Genomic DNA, 18094 nt, shown 5'->3' with positions numbered 1-18094 from the left:
TTGTGTTTTTGCAGACTTTAGTCTGCAAAACCCCTACAGTGAATACTACACTAAAGTCTACAAAAACACTACAGTGAATACTACAGTTGTCTACTATAGTGTTTTTTTATGTGGATATGTAGGTTACAAAGTGTACACCTTACTAATAAGTTCCCATTCTTTATTCCCATTATCAGACATACCTGATCCCCCAACCCATGTCAAGATCAATCTGGTAACCAAGGATACAGTGACCCTGACATGGGTGCCACCTAAGAACAATGGTGGTTCCCCTGTGACGCACTACATCATTGAGCGCCTGAGCTGGGACACCAGCGGTCCGGAGAAAGAGACGTGGAAGCAGTGTAACAAGCGTAACGTTGAGGAAACCATCTTCATCATTGAAGATCTTAAAAATGGAGGAGAGTATGAGTTCCGCGTCAAGGCTGTGAACGAGGCCGGCCCAAGCAGACCATCTGCTACCGCTGGACCAATCATTATCAAGGACCAGACATGTGAGTGAAAAGTACAGTTAAGAAAAAGTCTGAAAGTTAAATAAGGAAAGCATAAAATATGCTCAGATTGAATGGGCATAAAACACCAACATTTCGGGGCAAAGTGCATTCTTCAGGGGGACAGCACAACACATGTATGCTATTGTAAATGCTTCTAAATGAGAGAAGAAAATAATCTTTGATTGACTTGTACTGACTCAATCCTCCATTGTTTAGGTGCTCCTACCATTGAACTGAAGGAACAGATGGAAGGTGAAGAGGGACTAGACGTCCATATTGTGGCTAGGATCCATGGCTGTCCATTCCCCTCCCTCGTATGGCAGAAGGCTCCCATTGCCAAGCCTGAAGACAAGGCTGTAGTGCAATATGATCAGCATGTCAACAAGCTGGTAGTTGATAACAAATGTACGCTGCTGATCCAGCAGTCCAAGAGAGACGACAGCTCCCTGTACACTATCACTGCTAGCAACAGTCTGGGCAAAGCATCTAAGGAAATAAAACTCACTGTCCTGGGTGAGGAATTTCTCTCTTGAATTTCTTTATTTCTTTCTGTTTGTTTAGTCTACTTGATTGTGTTGTAATATGACACCATTGGCTCCTTTTCTTCCTCAACTCAGGACGACCTGGCGTACCTGTCGGCCCAATCGAATTCAAAGAGGTGTTTGCCGAGAGGATAACACTTGCATGGAAACCACCTAGAGATGACGGTGGCTCCAAGGTTACAAACTACGTCGTTGAGAAGCGTGAGGAAAACAGAAAGTCATGGGTGCACGTTTCCGCAGACCCCAAAGAAGGCCTGTATACAGTTCAGAGGCTGACTGAGGGCCATGAGTATGAGTTCCGTGTCATGGCTCAGAACAAATATGGAGTTGGACCACCGCTGTACAGCGAACCTGAGAAAGCAAGGAATCTGTTCAGTAAGTTGAATGTACTATTGTATTATCAGCACTTTCTAAGTCAATGTCACTGTGGATATATTTCTTCCAACCAATTTTCTTATTGTTCATCTCAACAGCTGTCCCTGGCCAAGTTGAGAAGCCCATAGTGGAAGACGTGACTCTTGAGTCAATGGTGATCATCTGGGACGAGCCAAAATACGATGGTGGATCTCCAGTTAGTGGTTACTGGCTGGAGCGTAAAGAGACGACGGCTAAGCGCTGGACCAAAGTGAACCGCACCCCCATCAGGGTCATGCCCCTGGGTCAGGAGTATGAGATCACTGGTCTGCAGGAGGGAGCAATCTACCAGTTCCGTGTGACCGCAATCAACGCAGCTGGCATGGGACTTCCTAGTGTCCCATCGGATCCTGTTCTTTCAAGAGACCCTATTAGTAAGTTAACATATATACTGTGAATCCCAAATGGCACCCTATTTCCGGCCTATTTAGTGCACTATAGGGCCCTGGTCAAAAGTAGTGGACTATATAGGGAATATGGTGACATTTGAGATGCATAAATACAGTTTTTCTTACATGGGGAGGGTTCTTTCTATTTTCTATTTGTTACATAGCTATGTTGTTTCTATTTGTTTGGCCTTCTGACATTGTAAATGTCATCTTGTTTGTGTGTAGCTCTCCCGGGTCCCCCAACCCCCAAAGTAACAGACTGGACCAAGTCAACAGTGGATCTGGAGTGGATCCCACCTTTGATTGATGGTGGATCTAAGGTCACTGGTTACTTTGTTGAATACATAAACGAGGAAAAAGAAGCAGAAATTGAAAAACAGAAAGCAGCGGAAGCAGACAAAGTAGTAGTAAAAGCGAAAAAGGTTAAGAAAATCATATTCGACGAAGATGGAAATGAAATATCAGAATCAGAAGAAGAAGAAAAGGTAGTAGTGATAAAAGACGGATGGGAAAAGGTAATTACATTTACTCAAATCATTTCTCAAAAGTATTCTTTCTCAAACACTTTTGATCTTAATGGGAGAACCTGCTAAATTAATTTAAGTAACATCAAATTAAGAGTATCTGAATGTTTGTAATACTTTTGTTTTCCCTTCTTCAGGCTAAAGACAAGGAGATTAGAGGCACTAAGTTTGTTGTGTCTGGACTGAAAGAGCTGGGAAGGTACAAGTTTAGAGTGAGGGCAGTGAATGCTGCTGGCGTCGGTGAGCCCGGTCAAGTGGCCGAAGTGATTGAATGCAAGGACAGAACAAGTAAGAGACAAGACAACTATGATATACAGTATGATTTTCAATTTCTCCATTTGTTATGTCCATGATAGAGGCTTCGTCCCAAATGGCACCCTATTCCCTATATAGTACACTACATAGGGAATAGGGTGCCAATTTGGATGCAGTAGAGTGTTTGCTATCGTAAACTAACACACACTTGTTGTTTTAGTTGCCCCTGAAGTGGACTTGGATGCCACATTGAAGGAAAAGATTGTAGTCCATGCCGGTGGTACCATCCGCCTCCTGGCCTACGTGTCAGGCAAGCCTGCACCAGAGATCACATGGAACAGAGATGACCAGCCTCTACCAGCAGAGGCTAAGGTTGAAATCACGTCAATCAGCTCTGCTCTGGTTATCAAAAACTGCAGACGCCATCACCAGGGTATATACACCCTTATTGCAAAGAATGAAGGAGGGGAAAGGAAGAAGGCTGTCATTGTGGAGGTGTTGGGTAAGAAGAAACTGTACTTATTCTTGTCATTGGTGATGTTGAGTATATCTCAGGTGATATCAGGAGCAGTATGTATCAAGCATCTCGGAGCAGGAGTGCTGATCTAGGATGAGTTTAGCCTTTTAGGTCTTAATGAATAAGAGGGAGGGGGGCCTGATCCTAGATCAGGCACAGGAGTTGAATGTTATTGAAAACTTGCTTCACATGTGGTTCTTAGATGTTCCCGGCCCAGTTGGTCAGCCCTTCTCTGGTGTGAACCTCACCACGGACTCCTGCAAGTTAACCTGGTGCTCCCCTGAAGACGATGGTGGCTCTGCCATCACCAACTACCTAATAGAGAAGAGAGAGTCTGACCGCATGGGCTGGACAGCAGTCTCTTACACGGTCACCAGGCATAATGCTGTGGTCCAGGGTCTCATTGACGGAAAAGGATATTTCTTTAGAATCGCAGCTGAGAATATCATCGGAATGGGTCCATTTATTGAATCACAACGACCAGTTCTCATCAAAGATCCTATTTGTGAGTTCCTGCCTATATCAATACCAGAACTACATCTTTCTTATTGCTGTTACAAAACATAAGCATATCCAGCTATTATTTCTATTATTCCAATGGGCCTAATTTTTGTGTCCTTTTTGCATGCTAGCTGTTCCTGAGCGTCCTGAGGATCTAGAGGTCACAGCAATCACCAAAGACTCCATCAGTTTGACCTGGAGACCACCTAAGTATGATGGGGGTTCTGAGGTTACAAGTTATGTGCTTGAAACTCGTCTGATTGGAAAGGATAGCTTCACTAAGATCGATACTGATGGCACGCTAATGGATAGGAAGTTCACAAAGGGAGGTCTCAAAGAGAATTCCACCTATGAATTCCGTGTCAGTGCTGTCAACGTGATTGGTCAGGGCAAGCACTCTTTCTGCACCAAGCCAATCAAGGTCAAAGAAGAACTTGGTAAGTGTTGAATAAGGTAGTCATTCTAAATATCTTGGGGAATGTTGATTTATATATATATATATATATATATATATATATATATTTGAAAACATCACTTCTTTGTTTTTCCATCCTCAGAGCCCCCAACGATTGACTTGGACTTCCGTGACAGACTGGTTGTGCGTGTGGGAGACGTGTGCACCCTCCAGGGCCGCTTTACTGGAAAGCCAGCACCTACAATAACATGGACAAAGAACGAGGAAGAGCTGAAAGCAAATGAGGAGGTCACAATGACCAACACTAGTAAAACACTGTGCTTGGCTATGCCCAAGGCTAAACGCGAACACAGCGGCAGATACCAGGTGGTTGTGGAGAACATTGTCGGCTTACGTAAAGGAATCTGCAATCTCACTGTTGTTGGTAAGGTGGTGAGGGTGTTCTTTGTTGTTCTTAGTTGACAGACCTAATGTCACTCTTCATTAACCCTTATAATCAAAATATGTTTGATTATTGACTGATCCATTTCTAATAGATTATTCATTATTAAATGCTATTATTTTCCCTCAGATCGCCCCCAGCCTCCAGAGGGCCCAGTGGTCTTCAATGAGGTCTACAGGAACTACATGGTGATTTCCTGGAACCCTCCTCTGGACGATGGTGGATGTGCCATCTCCAACTACACCATTGAGAAGAGAGACACAAACAGAGACCTCTGGATGCCAGTGACAACAGCTTGCACCAGGACAACATGCAAAGTTCCTAAGCTGATTGAGGGCAGAGAGTACATAATCAGAATCTGTGCTGTGAACATCCACGGTGTCAGCAACCCACTGCTGTCTGCCGAGACCAAGGCTAAGGATGTCTTCAGTAAGATACATACTGGAACAATATAAGTTACATCCATAATGCCACCCTATTCCCTATATGGTGCAGCCATAGGGCTCTGGTCAAAAGTAGTGCACTATGTAAGGAATTGGGTGCAATTTAAGATGCAACCATCTTTTGTCATGAATGCATTTTGCTACAACTGATCAGATCAATTGGTTCTCCCATTACAGAGGTGCCAGATGCACCCAAACAGCCCATTGTGAAGGAGATCTATAAGGATCAAGCCCTCCTCACTTGGGAGCCACCTGCAGATGGTGGCAAGCCCATCACTGGCTACGTTATTGAGAGGAAGGAGACCATGGCTAACAGATGGACTTGCGCATCCGGAAAAGACCGCATCTTCCCCAAAGTAGAGTACTTTGTTCCAGACCTCCTTGAGGGCTGTGAATATGAGTTCCGTGTCATGGCTGAGAACGTTGTGGGTCTGGGTGACCCCAGCCCTCCATCAAAGCCCATCTTCGCCAAAGATCCAATTGGTAAGTGACTTTGCACAAAGTTAATTCATTCTTTACAAGATTTCACAGCTTTTAAAAATGTGATGTAATTTAATCAACTGTTTCTTCCCTCAGTGCCTCCAAGCCCCCCCGTGTTGCCAAAAGCTGTGGATTGGACAAAGGAGTCTGTCTCACTATCTTGGCAGCCACCAAAGGACTGTGGCAGGGGAAAGATCTTTGGCTATCTCGTTGAGTTCAGTAAAGTTGGAAAGGAGTGGCAAAAAGTGAATCAGACTCCTGATTCCTGCCAAGAAACCAAGTTCAAGGTCATTAACCTGGAAGAAGGAGAATATTACAAATTCAGAGTTACTGCTGTGAACTTCGCTGGTGAATCTGAACCCGCATACACCACAGATCCAGTGAAGGCAGAAGACAGATTTGGTAAAATTATAATACATTTGTTTTCATATTTTGGGTAATTCATTATCATTGAAATAAACAAATGAATTATAACACCTATTGTTTTTCTATCCCCAAAAGAACCTCCTGAGTTGGATGTTGAACTGGGTATGCCTCGTGAGTTGAAAGCCATGGCCGGAACCCATATCAAACTGGTTGCTGGAATCAAGGGAATTCCATTCCCCAAAGTCACATGGAAGAAGAACGATAAAGACGTCCCCACAAGAGCCGAAATTGAGGTCAATCCACTAGGATCTAAATTGGAGATGCGCTACTGTGCCCGTTCTGACTGTGGCGACTACACTCTGAACATAGAAAACTCATCTGGATCAAGGACTGCCACATGCACAGTCCTCGTCCTTGGTAAGGAATTTTTCAGTCATAATTTCTGTCAGAAATTAAGGAAGACAGATGTATAGTGCTTAGCATACCGGGTTGCTATAATTATGTTATTCTTTACTCTATTAGACAAACCTGGTCCAATCCAGCACCTGAGGGTTTCAGAGGTGAGAAGCGATTCTGCCTATCTCTCCTGGAAAGACCCTGAGGACAATGGAGGAGCACGTATTACCAACTTTGTTGTGGAGAAGAAAGATGTGGCATCCGCACAGTGGGTGCCAGTCTGCTCTTCGTCTAAGAAACGCAGCATGATGGCCAAGCACTTGATGGAAGGAACATCATATTTGTTCCGCGTTGCTGCTGAGAATCAGTTTGGCAGAAGTGAATACATTGAAACAACCAAAGCTGTCAAAGCCATGAATCCTCTGTGTGAGTATCAATCAACTCGAATACAGTAAGACCTACTGGTGTATTGTAATGTACCTGGTATCTTGATCACTAACTTGACGTATGTAATCTAATCTCATCTAATCTAATGTATGTTCTATTTTCAGTCCCACCTGGTCCACCAAAGGACTTGCACCACGTAGATGTGGACAAGACAGAGGTCTGGCTTGTGTGGAACTGGCCTGACCGCAACGGAGGTAGTGACATCACAGGTTTCCTGGTTGAGTACCAAGAGGAAGGAGAGAGAGAGTGGGATGAATGGAACACAGTCAGCATCCCTGAGAGCCACATCACTGGCCTCGAGGAAGGAAAGACATACAGATTCCGTGTAAGAGCCGAGAACGCTATCGGACTGAGTAGACCAGACACCACTGTTCCCGTTCTCTGCCAGGAGAAGCTTGGTGAGGTTTACTATATATTTACTTAATGGTTTGGTTTCTCTGTCATAAATTAATCCTGGTCCTAGGCTAAAAAGCAAGTTAAATAAAGATTCTCCATTGACAGTTATTCTTAGTCCAGGATTAGTCTTAATCTGTGTCCAGGAAACCACCCCTATATGTATTGATTTGTAGACAACATAATTGCCATCATCAAACAAATTATATAAATGAACCTATATTTTCACAGTGGCTCCAATTGTTGAAGTTGATGCCAAGCTGATCGAAGGGATCATCGTGAAATGTGGAAGCACAATCAGACTCCCTGCTATCATGAGAGGCATTCCTGCGCCTACTGCTAAATGGTCCATTGACGGAACAGAAATTGTTCCCGAAGGCACAGTTAAGATTGAGAGTGACAACTATTCAACAGTTCTCAGCATCAATGATTGTTTGAGAAGTGACAGTGGAACCTATATCCTCACAGTGTCCAACCCTGCAGGAACCAAGACTCTGGCTTTGAATGTGACCGTTCTTGATGTGCCTGCAGCGCCCATTGGACCAGTTAGTATCCTTGAAGTTACTCCTGAGTACATGCTTATTGACTGGCGTCCTCCAAAGGATGATGGTGGAAGCCCTGTAACAGGTTATGTTGTTGAGAAGAGAGAGGCTAAGAAAGAAACCTGGGGAGGTGTGTGCTCTGGTAGCACAGCCACAAAGCTTAAGATCTCTCGTTTGCAGAGTGGCGTTGAATATGTTGTGCGCATTCGCGCAGAGAACAAAATGGGTATTGGCGCTCCTCTTGAAAGTGCACCAACCGTTGCCCAACACACGTTTGAAGCCCCTGGCCATCCAGGCAAACCAAACACATCAGACATTGCAGAAGATGCTCTCACTGTTGGGTGGACCATGCCATTATTTGATGGAGGCAGTCAAATCACTGGATATATCGTTGAGCGTAGACATAAGGGCGGAAAATGGATCCGTGTCAACACGACACCCTGTAAGGATCTCAGAATCAGAGTACTTGGTCTCTTTGAGGGAAATGAGTATGAGTTTAGAGTTTTTGCTGAAAACATTGCCGGTTTCAGTGGACCTTCTCCCATATCAGACCCAGCAAAACCCTGTCGTCATATCACAGCTCCTGGACCTCCAGTTAACCCCAGAATCAAGGACTACAGTAAGGAAAATGCAGACCTAGTCTGGATTAAACCCAACAAAGATGGAGGCAGTCCAATCATGGGCTACATTATTGAAATGCAGAAAGCTGGCGGAGAATGGGTGATCATCAACAAGGATGGTCACATTAAGCAGTGTGCTTACAGAGTTAAAGGCCTTGAAGAACACTCAGAGTACAGGTTCCGCATTAGTGCTGTAAATATGATTGGAGTTGGAGAGCATAGAGAATGCCCTGAATCGGTGGTTGCCAAAGACATCATGATACCTCCAGAGATCGAGATGGATGCTACAAGCCGGGAGCATTTGACTGTCCGTGTTGGACATAACATCAACATCATCGGTTACGTGAAAGCCAGACCTGACCCAGAGATTATCTGGAAAAAGGGTGATGACTTTTTGGAAACTGCCAAGCGCACAACACTAACTAAAAACTTACCTGTTGTTCAACTGAGAATCAAAGAGGCAACCAGAGCAGACCATGGAAAGTATGTTTTGAAGGCTAACAACTACAGTGGTGAAGCCAAAGCTACGATAACTGTAAATGTGTTGGATAGACCTGGACACTGTCAGAATCTGAAGGCCTCCTATGTGACCAGAGACTCCTGTATGGTGTCCTGGGAGAACCCTGTGGACAACGGTGGCTCTGAGATTACAAACTACATTGTTGAGTGCCGTGAACCCAGTGTGAGGCTTTGGTCAATGATCTCATCTGACTGCACTAACCGCATGGTTAAAGCCAAACTCATGGAGGGCCACGAGTATCTCTTCCGTGTTTGTGCTGTGAACAAATGTGGCCCTGGGCCCACAGTTGAGACAAAACAACCAACCCTTGCCATCGATCCCATTAACAAGCCTGGTGAGCCAGAGAACTTCCGGGTAACTGATGTCGGTAAGAACTTTGTCTTCTTGAAATGGAGGAGGCCAGACTATGATGGTGGAAGCCCCAACATTGGCTACGCTTTGGAGAGCAAATTGGGAGCAGAAGAATGGGTGCCATTACATGAGGATCTGATTACGAATACATTCTTCATGGCTGACAAGTGTGTGGAAAAACAAACCTATCAGTTCAGAGTGCAGACATGCAACGAAGGTGGCGAAAGTGACTGGGTGAAGACTGGTGATGTTCTTGTCAGAGAGGAGATCCAGAAACCAGTGCTTGATATAAAGTTAACTGGAGCCCTTGTGGTTAAAGCTGGAGAGTCTATCAGAATTGAGGCTGGACTCAGAGGAAAGCCTCAACCAGAGGTGAAGTGGGTGAAGGACAAGGCCACAGGAGATAACCCCAGAGTTAGTGTTGAAACGGGCACAGATTATTCTAAATTTCTTATGACCAAATCTAAACGCACAGACACCGGAAAATATGTTGTTACTGCCACAAACTCAGCTGGAACCTTCACTGGATACGCAGTTGTTAATGTCTTGGATGTCCCAGGGCCTGTGAGAGACGTGAAGGTGTCTGGAATCGGAGTAGACAAATGTAGAGTTGCATGGGATCTCCCAGAAGATGAAGGTGGATGTGAAGTTGATAGCTATATCATTGAGAAATGTGAGACAAGAAGAATGGTCTGGTCCACATACTCTGCTTCACTTGTCACCAACTATTGCAATGTCACCCGACTAGTAGAAGGAAATGAGTACATCTTCCGCATCAGAGCAGAAAACAAGATGGGGACAGGTCCTGCAGTGGAGAGCAAACCCGTCACAGCTAGGACTCAGTTCAACAGACCTGGACCACCAGAATCACCAGAGATCACCAAGATCGGCAAAGAGGAGATGACAGTCGTATGGGCCCCACCAGAGAATGATGGTGGAAAGTCTATCACTGGTTATATCCTGGAAAGGAAAGAAAAGCGCGCTGTCAAATGGGTGCCATGCACAAAGAGTACCATCTCTGAGAGACGCATGAAAGTTAGCAACTTGATTCCCAACCACGAGTATCAGTTCCGTGTCAAGGCTGAAAATGAAGTCGGACTGGGAGAGCCAAGCAAACCATGCAGACCAGTAGCAGCCAAAGATCCAATTGGTACATAATTTATTAATTTTTGTAATATTGTATTATTATTATTATTGGTTATGATTTTTCTCTGTTGTTTGTACTAACATGCAGACATTTTGTTTTCCTTGATTCCAGAGGTTCCTGGTCCTCCAGGCAGTTTCAAGGTGATTGACAGCACCAAGACGTCCATTACTCTTGGGTGGGCCAAGCCTATCTATGATGGAGGTGCTCCTATCATTGGTTACATGGTTGAAATGAGAGACAAACCTGAGCCTAAACCTGAAGTGGTTGATGCTGAAGCTGTTCCTGAAGCTGTGCCTAAAGCTAAACCTGCAGAGGAAGCTAAGCCTGTAGGTGAAGCCAAGCCTGAAGGTGAAGCTGAAGCTAAGCCTGAAGCAGCAGTAACAGAAGGTGAGGAACAATATGAAGAGGATGAAGCTGCTGCAGTTGCAGCTAAAGCTAAAGCTGAAGCTAAACGTAAGAAGAAAGAAGAGGGCTGGAAGAAGTGCAACACCGGTGCTGGTGTGCTGGTGCACACAGAATTCACCATTCCAAACTTGAATGAGAAGCAGATGTATGAATTCAGAGTCTCTGCACAGAACCAGGTCGGCTGGGGCCGCCCCGCTACACTCAAAGAGGCCGTCAACCCCAAGGAGGTCCTCGGTAAGTAAATACTTATTTTAATAAAATGGGTGGTTCGAACCCTGAATGCTGATTGGCTGATAGCCGAGGTATATCAGACCGTTTCTCCCTGGAATGACAAAATGTTTATTTTTACTGCTCTAATTACGTTGGTAACCCGTTTATAATAGCAATAAGGGGTTTGTGGTACATGGCCAATATACCACACCTAAGGGCTTTACTCCACGTTGCGCCGTGCTTAAGAGCAACCCTTAGCCGTGTTATATTGGCCATATACGACATCCCCTCGGGCCTTATTGCTTAAATATAGGCCTAGATGAGAACACATCCAGTTGATATAGAACTGTAGCTAATAGATAATATTTTATGATGATCTCTCAATGTCTGATGTATGTTCTCCCCGTTATCTTACCCACTTACAGAGGCACCAGAGATCGACTTGGATGCAAGTCTTAGGAAGGGCTTCACTGTTAGAGCAGGCTGCCCCATCAGGCTCTTCGCTACTATCAGAGGAAGACCATCCCCCAAAGTCACCTGGAAGAAGCTCGGTGTTGATAATGTAGTCAGGAGAGGGCACGTGGATCAGATTGATACTATGTCCTTCCTTGTGATCCCTGAGAGCACTCGGGACGACTCCGGCAAATACTCTCTGACACTCTCCAACTCCGCTGGGGAGAAAGCTATATTCGTGCGCGTTAAAGTATTGGGTAAGTCACCCGAGGTGTATCTTTTCACTTTTTATGGCAGTCAGTGATATGGCAGAGCATTATTCACTGTGAAAGACTTTAAACAAGAAAACATTCTTCACAATGTCAAATTAATGTTGCTACAGTAGTATTGTTTGTACTGTTATATGGACTGTATCCAATATTGATGTTACATTTGTTGAACAGATACTCCTGGACCTGTGGGAGGATTTGAGGTCTGTGATGTGACAAGCACCGGTTGTCAGCTGTCTTGGCTCCCTCCGGATAACGATGGTGGCTGCCAAATCCAGAACTACATTGTTGAGAAACGTGAACTCGACAAGAAGACTTGGTCAAATTGTATCAACGATTTGAAGAAAACAAGCTTCAAAGTCACTGGCCTCACACCTGGCTGTGACTACTACTTTAGAGTTATGGCAGTCAATAAATATGGCATTGGTGTTCCTAAAGACTCTCCAAAAGCTTATCTGACTTCTGATCCTATAAGTAAGTGCACTTTTACAGTATACCTAATATTGTAATTAAATAGTGGATAGTGTAAGTGGATTTTATTGTTTTGTATTTTGATTCACATAAATGTCAAACATTTCTTAAAACAGGTGAACCTGATCCACCCAAGAAAATGGAAGTCTTGGAAGTGACAAAGAACAGTGCCACTCTGGGATGGCTGAAACCTTTGAGGGATGGTGGAGCTAAGATCAATGGCTACATGGTTGATTACAAAAAGGACGGTGAACCTGAAGACAAATGGACACCATATTCCGTTGTTAAAGACTTAACCATTGTAGTCGTTGGACTTAAAGAGGGCACAAAGTACAAGTTCAGAGTTGCAGCAAGAAACGTGGCTGGAACCAGTCTGGCAAGAGAAGCTGAGGGAGTATTTGAGGTCAAGGAGCAGCTGAGTAAGTCGCAAAGCTTAAAAAATTCCCAGAATTAACTTGTCTGGATTGAGTTTTGTGTAAAAAAAAAAAGTGTTCATGTTACACACCACTATTTAACTGTTTAACTCCGATCTTTTTTAGTGGCACCGAAGATCATCATGCCTGATATTGTCACAGTAAAAGCAGGAGAGAAAATGAGAGTTGAAGCTATTGTGGCTGGAAAACCTGCACCATTCTGCAAATGGAGGCAAGGCGCCGAGGATTTGTTGACATCTAATCGTCGCATGGTGCAAAAGTCTCCAAATTGCATTACGCTCATCATGAAAGACGTCTCAAGAAAGGATAGTGGTTACTACAGTCTTTCTGCTGAGAACAGCACCGCCAAAATCGGCCAGATTCTTAGGGTCGTAGTACAGGGTAAGTTTTATTGAGGAAATGTAAAATAATTGACGAATACACTACCAGAATGCATAGTCTAAATGGATGCTGATGGGTACATGTCTTAATCTCACAGATAAGCCAGGGCCTCCTGACGCTCCCCTGGAGATCGTTGAGGTTGATATTGATGCCTGCACACTTCAGTGGAACCAACCCAGTGAGGACGGTGGAAGCAACATCACCAACTACGTCATTGAGAAGTGTGATGTGAGCAGAGGAGACTGGGTCATAGCTTCTGGCTCATGCACCACGACCAGCTACAAAGTTGGAAAGCTTACCCCTGGAATGGAGTATGGCTTCCGTGTCCGAGCTGAGAACCGATTTGGTATCTCAGAGCCAATCTATTCAGAGAAAATGATTGCTAGATATCCCTTCGGTGAGTTAAGCATGGTAAAAATGTAAAATGGCTATTGTACAATGAATTATGATTGTCTAAGTAAATAGTGTTGTGTACATTATGTACAATAAATTTGTTTTAGAAAATGTATGTTCATCTTGCTAACTCCGTATTTTAATTCCAGATGTCCCAGGCGAGCCCAGAAATCTGTGTATCACAAAAGTCAAGAGTGAAGCAGTGTCTCTGTCCTATGAGACCCCATCATCTGACGGTGGCAGTCCTCTTACCGGATACTGCATTGAGCGCAAAGAGAGGAACAGCCTTCTCTGGGTGAAAGCAAATGAGTCCGTTGTCCGTGGACTTGAATACAACTGCACAGGCTTAATGGAAGGTCTGGAATATGCATTCAGGGTGTCTGCCCTCAACAAGGCTGGCCAGGGTAAACCAAGCAAACAGACTGACTGGGTCACAGCAAGAACACCCATCGGTAAGTCATTGGGCATGGGATGTATGGCTTACCGTGTCCCTCACTGGCTTTGAAATCTGTAATCTGTCAATTGAAACTCATGGATGTTGTCATTTTTAAATTCTAGATCCACCTGGTAAACCTGAGGTAATGGATGTGACAAAAAGCACTGTTTCACTTGTTTGGACTCGTCCCCAAAATGATGGAGGTAGCAAGCTCATCGGATACTATGTGGAGTACATGAAGATTGATCAAGAAGTAGAGAAATGGGTTCGCTGCAATGCCAACTGCCAGAACGTCAAGACAGAAGACTATGTTGTAACTGGTCTGGAGGAGGGAGCCCAGTATCGCTTCAGAGTTTTCGCCAAGTCAGCGATCAACATCAGTTTGCCTTCTGAGATCTCAGACGCCATCCCAGTGTTTGCAGAGAATGGTAGGCCACTGCTTCTTCAGAACATTGACAAAACAATGTTGTTTTTGTTTTGATTTTAGATTTTAGTGTGTTTTGACTAAATGTAATTTTAAAATCACCAAATGATTAAAGATAATTGTGGATTCCATGGCCAACACAAACCTTTTACTTGATGTTATGTGTCTCTTGTTTCTCCAGTTCCCCCCAGGGTCGAGCTGGGAGTGGACATGAAGAACATGATCATAGTGAAGGCTGGAGAAAATGTCTCCTTTGATGCTGTAGTGTTTGGAAAACCACTGCCCAAGGTTACATGGAAGAGAAATGGTGTTCCATTGAAACTGGTTGAGGGGATGAAGATGACACAGAAGAGACACACACACATTCTGGAATTGTTCTCTGTCGCAAGGAAGGAGTCTGGAGAGTACACTATTCTAGCTGAAAATCCCAATGGCGCTAAATACGCCAATATTAAGCTTAAGGTTCTAGGTATGCAAAATTACAATTTGTCTTACTATTGTGCACAAGTTCAAAATTGATGTTGTAGCTTCATGATAATTATTTTATTTTTGTATTTTTAAATACTTAAACTCTTTATAACAGCTTGAGATATGTAGGTGTAATTTATATGAATGTGTTTGTGAGGGTCTGCAAGAGAATACAAAATACAATATGAATATATTCCAAATCCATTGTCGATGTGTAAAATAATCTATGTGTTCTCTTTAGACAAACCTGGCCCACCAGCTGGAGTGAAGATCACCAAGGTGTTTGCGGACCGTATTAAGATGAGGTGGGAGCCACCTGTTGCAGACGGAGGCTCTGAAATCACTAACTACATCATTGACAAACGTGAAACCAGCAGAGCGAACTGGGCGCTGGTGACCTCCAATATCCATGGTCAACTGACTGATTGCACAGTAGAGAAACTGATGCAGGACCATGAATACCAGTTCAGGGTCAGTGCTGAGAACCAGTATGGTATTGGGGACCCTATCCTCACCGACCCTGTCATGGTCAAGAATCCATATGGTAATATTTCAAGCTTGTACATCATTTAATATATATGTCATATTTTAGCTTGAATATAAATTGCTTACACATGTTCACTTCGCTTGAGTTGGAAACACTGGAACTTCTGCTTGCACAATATTTAAGTGATTTCTCCTTCTTTCTCTCTTGATCTCTTTCTCTCTCTCATTTGCAGATGTTCCTGGTCCTAGCGAGCCACCAGTTATTACCAACATTACAGCCAATTCTATGACTGTCAGCTGGAAGGCGCCAGCTGATGATGGTAAAGCTACTATTCTGGGTTACATGGTTGAGAAACGTGAGGCATCAGAGCTCAACTGGGCTAAAGTCAACCGTAAACCAGTGATTGACAGGAGCATCAAAGCTGTCCAGCTCTCAGAGGGATCTGAGTATGAGTTCAGAGTGATTGCCATGAACAAAGCTGGATTTGGCAAACCAAGTGATGCATCCAATGCTGCCCTTGCTGTGGATCCTGTGTGTAAGTAATACAGCCACATTTGCTCACTTAAATCATAAAAGGATTACGTGTTTCCACACTTCTCGGTAACATTGTCTTATATTCTTCCTTCAGATCCACCTGCACCTCCTGCCTTCCCTAAAGTTGTTGACTCAACACACAGCACCATAAGCTTGTCTTGGACCAAGCCTGCTTACGATGGTGGTTGTGAGATCTTCGGCTACCTTGTCGAGTGCAAGAGAGCTGATGCAGAACACTGGACGAAGTGCAATGTGCCCAAGAAGCTGCAAGAAACCAAATTCCTGGTTACTGGTCTCATTGATAAAACAGAATATGTTTTCCGTGTCTTTGCCGTGAACAAGATCGGATACAGCGAGCCAAGTGAAATTCCTGGGAAACACGAGGCCAAAGACATCCTGAGTATGTCAACATTATCAGAATACACTCAAGTCTGTGCAGAACATTTACTAATCTTAGTAATCCACCAATTTGGAAATAAACATGTAATACAGTGCTATCTATTCAACTAAAATACATCCATACCTCTATCTTGTCTGACTCTATACATTTCTATTTTGATTTGCAGTTGCTGCTGATGCTGAGCTGGATGCAGACCTTCGCAAGGTACTGGTCCTGAGAGCCGGAGTCACAATGAGACTCTATGTGCCACTGATAGGACGTCCCCCACCCAAGGTGGTGTGGACCAAGGTCAATGCCAACCTCAAAGAACGAGCAGGAATAATGATCAAAACGTCTGAATGGGATACCCTTATGTACATTGAGGATATCAACAGATATGATGCTGGCAAATACATTTTGTCGATTGAAAACGACAGTGGAAAGAAGTCTTACACTATCGTCGTGAAGGTCCTAGGTAAGCTATGATTCTTGTCTTAAGAGAATACATTTTTTTTAAACCAAATCTTACCTAATGTGGTTTTATCTAATACAGTTATACAAACCATAATGTCGTAAAGTAATATAACAAATCCTACATTTTTTCTATAGATACTCCTGGTCCACCACTGAATCTGATTGTGAAGGAAACATCTCTGAACCATGCATCCATCGGCTGGGATCCTCCTCTGATTGATGGAGGGAGCCCAGTGAAGAGCTACATTGTTGAGAAGCGTCTTGCAGAGAGAAAGGCGTGGTCCTGTGTCATAGCCGAATGCCCCAAATCTACTTTCAGGATTCCTAACTTGGAAGCTGGACAGGCCTACTGTTTCAGAGTCTTGGCTGAAAATAACTATGGTATCGGAGAAGGTTGTGAGACTGCCGGAGTTGTAAGAGCTTCAGGTATGTTTTGTTGGCTGTGATCACATGTTTTTTATACTATTAGATGTTAAATGTAGTTTATAACCTTGTTACCTGATTTCAGAACTACCTGGAGCAGTTATGGATTTCAAGGCACTGTCGATCACTAAAGATTCCATTCATATTGGCTGGAAGAAACCAATCAGTGATGGTGGAAGTCACATCAGTGCTTATATTCTGGAGCTTCAGGAAGGTGAAGAGAAGTATAAGGAGCTAGTGAAAGGAAAGGTCATGTCGCATATGATGGTTGAACTTGAAGAAGGAAAGGAGTACTCTTACAGAGTGAAAGCAATCAATGAGTCTGGAGAGGGTCCACCTTCGGAGCTCACTGTGATCGCTAAAGATCAAATTGGTAAGTCCAATAGTCCAGTATTAATTAGCTAGGCTATCAAACCACTCAGAAAATACACCGGAGACTAAATGCATGGCCATTTTAGATACGTACTTCTATTGGCAATCTTAAAGTTTTCTTGAACTGTTTGTAATTGTCCTAGGATAAATGTGTTCTATTTTAGCATTACATTTACTACATTTGTATGCACTTGTATGAATAATATTATCTGTTTCATAGATTCATAAATATTGTGTTCCTACCTTGTAGTTCCACCTGACTGTGACCTGAGTGGCATCCCAGATCTGTGCTATGTTGCCAAGGAGGGAAGCACAGTCCGTATCAAAGTCCCTATTGTTGGCAAACCAGCACCGTCAGCCATCTGGAAGAAGGGACATGTTTCTCTGGGAGACAGTGGAAGAGTGTCAGTTGAATCTACACCAACTTTGACAACTTTGCTCATCCGTGATTGCCAGAGAGGTGATGCAGAAAATTACACAATCCTGCTAAGAAACGCAGCAGGAGTCAAAGAAGCAAAGATGCAGATTAGGGTGGTTGGAAAACCAGGAATCCCAACAGGACCGTTCAAGTTTGATGAAATCACTGCCGATGGAATCACTCTGGAGTGGGGTCCACCAAAAGATGATGGTGGGACTGAAATATCCAACTACATTCTGGAGAAGCGGCAATCAACAGCCAACAAGTGGGCTACTGTGGCCTCCGCTATTCAGAAGAATACCATGAGAGTTACCAGGCTCCATGATGGTACTGAATACATCTTTAGAGTTTTTGCAGAAAACAAATATGGAGTTGGAGAATGCCTCAAATCTGACCCAGTGGTGGCTCAGCATCCATTCAGTGAGTTCTTGTCATATTGAAAATATCAAATAAAATGTTTGAAAT

The 18094-nt window shown here is 43.8% G+C and overlaps 1 protein-coding gene across 20 annotated transcripts in view; it reads left to right on the top strand.

Moving 5' to 3' along the window:
• The window catches only part of ttn.2 (titin, tandem duplicate 2), a 179903-nt gene that overhangs the window by 113997 nt on the left and 47812 nt on the right, over positions 1 to 18094 (top strand). For all 20 annotated transcript variants that reach the window (XM_031797649.1, XM_031797733.1, XM_031797659.1 and 17 more), the window contains 33 exons: positions 177 to 494; positions 711 to 1007; positions 1112 to 1411; positions 1510 to 1824; positions 2065 to 2354; positions 2501 to 2651; positions 2839 to 3120; positions 3338 to 3640; positions 3768 to 4073; positions 4194 to 4475; positions 4623 to 4922; positions 5114 to 5419; positions 5513 to 5818; positions 5918 to 6199; positions 6305 to 6604; positions 6730 to 7023; positions 7250 to 10201; positions 10310 to 10837; positions 11239 to 11523; positions 11710 to 12009; positions 12123 to 12425; positions 12546 to 12821; positions 12919 to 13218; positions 13364 to 13666; positions 13773 to 14078; positions 14256 to 14543; positions 14784 to 15086; positions 15262 to 15564; positions 15658 to 15963; positions 16130 to 16417; positions 16552 to 16842; positions 16925 to 17212; positions 17462 to 18049. In XM_031797649.1, coding sequence (XP_031653509.1) covers positions 177 to 494; positions 711 to 1007; positions 1112 to 1411; positions 1510 to 1824; positions 2065 to 2354; positions 2501 to 2651; positions 2839 to 3120; positions 3338 to 3640; positions 3768 to 4073; positions 4194 to 4475; positions 4623 to 4922; positions 5114 to 5419; positions 5513 to 5818; positions 5918 to 6199; positions 6305 to 6604; positions 6730 to 7023; positions 7250 to 10201; positions 10310 to 10837; positions 11239 to 11523; positions 11710 to 12009; positions 12123 to 12425; positions 12546 to 12821; positions 12919 to 13218; positions 13364 to 13666; positions 13773 to 14078; positions 14256 to 14543; positions 14784 to 15086; positions 15262 to 15564; positions 15658 to 15963; positions 16130 to 16417; positions 16552 to 16842; positions 16925 to 17212; positions 17462 to 18049 — 12840 coding nt within the window. The remainder of the gene's footprint in view (positions 1 to 176; positions 495 to 710; positions 1008 to 1111; positions 1412 to 1509; positions 1825 to 2064; positions 2355 to 2500; positions 2652 to 2838; positions 3121 to 3337; positions 3641 to 3767; positions 4074 to 4193; positions 4476 to 4622; positions 4923 to 5113; positions 5420 to 5512; positions 5819 to 5917; positions 6200 to 6304; positions 6605 to 6729; positions 7024 to 7249; positions 10202 to 10309; positions 10838 to 11238; positions 11524 to 11709; positions 12010 to 12122; positions 12426 to 12545; positions 12822 to 12918; positions 13219 to 13363; positions 13667 to 13772; positions 14079 to 14255; positions 14544 to 14783; positions 15087 to 15261; positions 15565 to 15657; positions 15964 to 16129; positions 16418 to 16551; positions 16843 to 16924; positions 17213 to 17461; positions 18050 to 18094) is intronic.

This window comes from Oncorhynchus kisutch, linkage group LG2 (genome assembly GCF_002021735.2).
Source record: "Oncorhynchus kisutch isolate 150728-3 linkage group LG2, Okis_V2, whole genome shotgun sequence".
Classification (NCBI taxonomy): Eukaryota; Metazoa; Chordata; class Actinopteri; order Salmoniformes; family Salmonidae; genus Oncorhynchus; species Oncorhynchus kisutch.
Note: the sequence above shows the minus strand (reverse complement) of the source record. Positions and strands in the feature narration are given on the sequence as shown.